This window comes from Brassica oleracea, chromosome C2 (assembly GCF_000695525.1).
Source record: "Brassica oleracea var. oleracea cultivar TO1000 chromosome C2, BOL, whole genome shotgun sequence".
In the NCBI taxonomy this organism is placed as follows: domain Eukaryota; kingdom Viridiplantae; phylum Streptophyta; class Magnoliopsida; order Brassicales; family Brassicaceae; genus Brassica; species Brassica oleracea.
The window spans coordinates 26188175-26190736 of NC_027749.1; the positions used below are offsets into that span (position 1 = coordinate 26188175).

The 2562-nt window shown below is 32.4% G+C and overlaps 2 protein-coding genes across 3 annotated transcripts in view; both read right to left on the bottom strand.

Annotated features, from left to right (window-relative positions):
• Window positions 1-1242, bottom strand: part of LOC106327455 — a 4893-nt gene extending 3651 nt beyond the window's left edge. For both annotated transcript variants that reach the window (XM_013765607.1, XM_013765608.1), the window contains exon 1: window positions 1081-1242. The gene's annotated coding sequence lies outside the window, so the exon portion shown is untranslated. The remainder of the gene's footprint in view (window positions 1-1080) is intronic.
• Window positions 1082-2119, bottom strand: LOC106323853 (putative wall-associated receptor kinase-like 16). Its single transcript, XM_013761908.1, has one exon. The coding sequence runs from the start codon at window positions 2117-2119 to the stop codon at window positions 1082-1084; it is 1038 nt and encodes a 345-aa protein (XP_013617362.1).
• Window positions 2120-2562: the final 443 nt, after the last annotated feature.

A 2562-nucleotide genomic window follows, 5' to 3' on the forward strand; every position in this document is an offset into this window, starting at 1 on the left:
AAGAAAATATAATAGAAATTATATCTTTTCTAATAAAACTGTAATAATAAATCTTTAGATAATTTTTATTATATTTTATGATTTTTACATTTTTAATTATACATATATAATGTTGGTGTTAAAAACACATCAAACTCATATATTTACAAAAAAAAATTAAAAGTGCTAATTTTGAAAATTTAAGTTACTAATTTTTAGATAATATTATAAAATTTTGAATTTTTTCTTTTTTTGATTTTTAATGGTAAAACCCCTCAACTATGTTTACTTAATGTAGAAATCCTCAAACTAAAGATTTATCGGTAGTAATGGTAATTATGACCTGTTAGGGTTTAATTCATTAAATAAAGTTAATTTGAGGTTTTTTCGTTAAATACTTAGTTTGGGAATTTTTACTCAAAACAAACTTAGTTGAAGGGTTTTCACGTTAAAAATCCTAAAGATTTTAAGAAAATAAAGGTCGACATTTTATTTATTTTGGGAAAGCCGGAAGCGCCGAAAGCAAGTGCGTCACCCGCTTCCTCCCAGGACCGCTACTACTGAATATAACTCACCCAAACCAATAATACATATCCCGAATGAAACAAAGTATCTGAAACCGTAGGGCCAGTTTTCTGGTTCAGCGAGGCGATCAAAATATTTTTGTTTACTTTGGTATAATTGTTGTAAAATACTTCATCTGTTTCAAAATAACACATGTTTTAGGATTTTCACATTTATTAATAAAACTTAGTCGTTAATGCATAGTTTTTTTAATTTTAAAGTATATCCTATATTTCTAAACCAGTAAAACTTCAAGAAATGCAATTAATGTTCTTGAAGTTCATAATTTTTTATTATTAGTTGAGAAAAAAAACATTGAAAATATAAAAAAAAATACATTTTTTGAAATAATTTTTTTTTCTAGAATATGTAACTTTTTGAAACGGAAGGAGTATATACTATTTTCTATTTTTTCACCACTCAACTCTACATAATAGGACTTTCCCCCCGTTTCTTTATTTTAGACAACTTTTTTTTTTTTTTTGAACTGATATTTTAGACAGCTTCAACACCAAAAAAAAGAAAAATATGTCTTACTTTACATGTTCTGAATGTGCTTCAGCTTCTTAGCTACTTCTTCAATCGTTGGCCTCTTCTCTGGCAATATCTCCACACAGCCAGCAGCGAGCTCTGCACTAGCCTCTAAAGCATTATCCTTCCCGTCCCTTATCAGATTGGCCTTCAAGAACATCAAAAGATCTATTCGTTTCGGCGAAGAAACAGATATGAGAGACGACTCTGCAACTGGAGTAGTGTCATGGTTAGTCATATAATCAAATGCTCCAATGAACACATTATGAGGCTCCCTTCCAGTCAAAATCTCGATTAATGTAGCACCAAAGGCGAAAACATCCGTCTGCTCGTTGAATCTTTCTGTGACTACTGATTCTGGAGCTAGAAACCCTATTGTTCCTTCAACTAATGCTTGTACAGAAGTCTCACCTTCTGGAACTTCCAGAGACAGTCCGAAATCGAATAACTTGGCGTTCAAGTTATCGTCGAGCAAAACATTCTCTGTTTTCACGTGTCTATGAATCAGAGGTCGTGGTTTACCCAAGTGGAGATAAGCAATCGCGTCTGCAACCTGAGCAGCGATGCGAATCCTCTGTCTCCATGGGATAACCCCTTTCTTGTTATGCAAGTAATCAGATAGGTTCCCACTAACGTATTCAAAGACAATAATCGGTACCTTGCTCTCTAAGCAACAACCAAGAAGCTTCACCAGATTCATGTTCGAGCTGACATATGCGGCAACAGCGATTTCCCTTATGCAATACTCCACGAGCTCTTCGTGTTCATTCGTTTTCTTGATTAGCACGGCTCCTCTGTTCTCAAGAACTCCTTGAAACAATTTATAGTTGTCGTCGACAAGACAGACGAGATCTTGGTCGTAGTCTTTGGTTGCTTGCTTCAGCTCTTGTTCTGTGAATACACAAAACGGACTGTAGTCTCCGTCCGAAACACGGATCAGTTTTTCTACTAGTAGCCCTCCGTTCTTCAAAGATGAGGACTCGCGGCGAGATGATTTGTTAGACGTTGTTCTTGAACAACAAGTGATGAGCTTTTTCCAGGACATGGTTTGGATGTGGTGGAGCAGCAAGAAGAAATGGGGAGATTATTAGAGTTGTCCCAAGTAAGCAAATTGTGTTACGAAACTTCACAAGTCAATGGTTTGGTAAAAAATTTCAAGATCTGCGTTAACTTTTTATATCATAACTAGATTTTTAAAAAAAATTGTGTTACGAAACTTCACAAGTCAATAGTTTGGTAAGATAAGATATTATATGTATTTCTCAATTCTAAAAAAAATAATGTATTACATTATTTAAAGAATATAAAATAAGACTACATAACATAAATATAATTTTAAAATTTTCTTTGTGGAAATCATTATGTTGTTTTATTGTTGTACTTGATTCACATATTTGCATAATATTTGTGATAGATGAATAACTATATTTTTATTATCAGTAAATAATATATATTTATTATATAATATAAAAAAATATTTACTTTTTA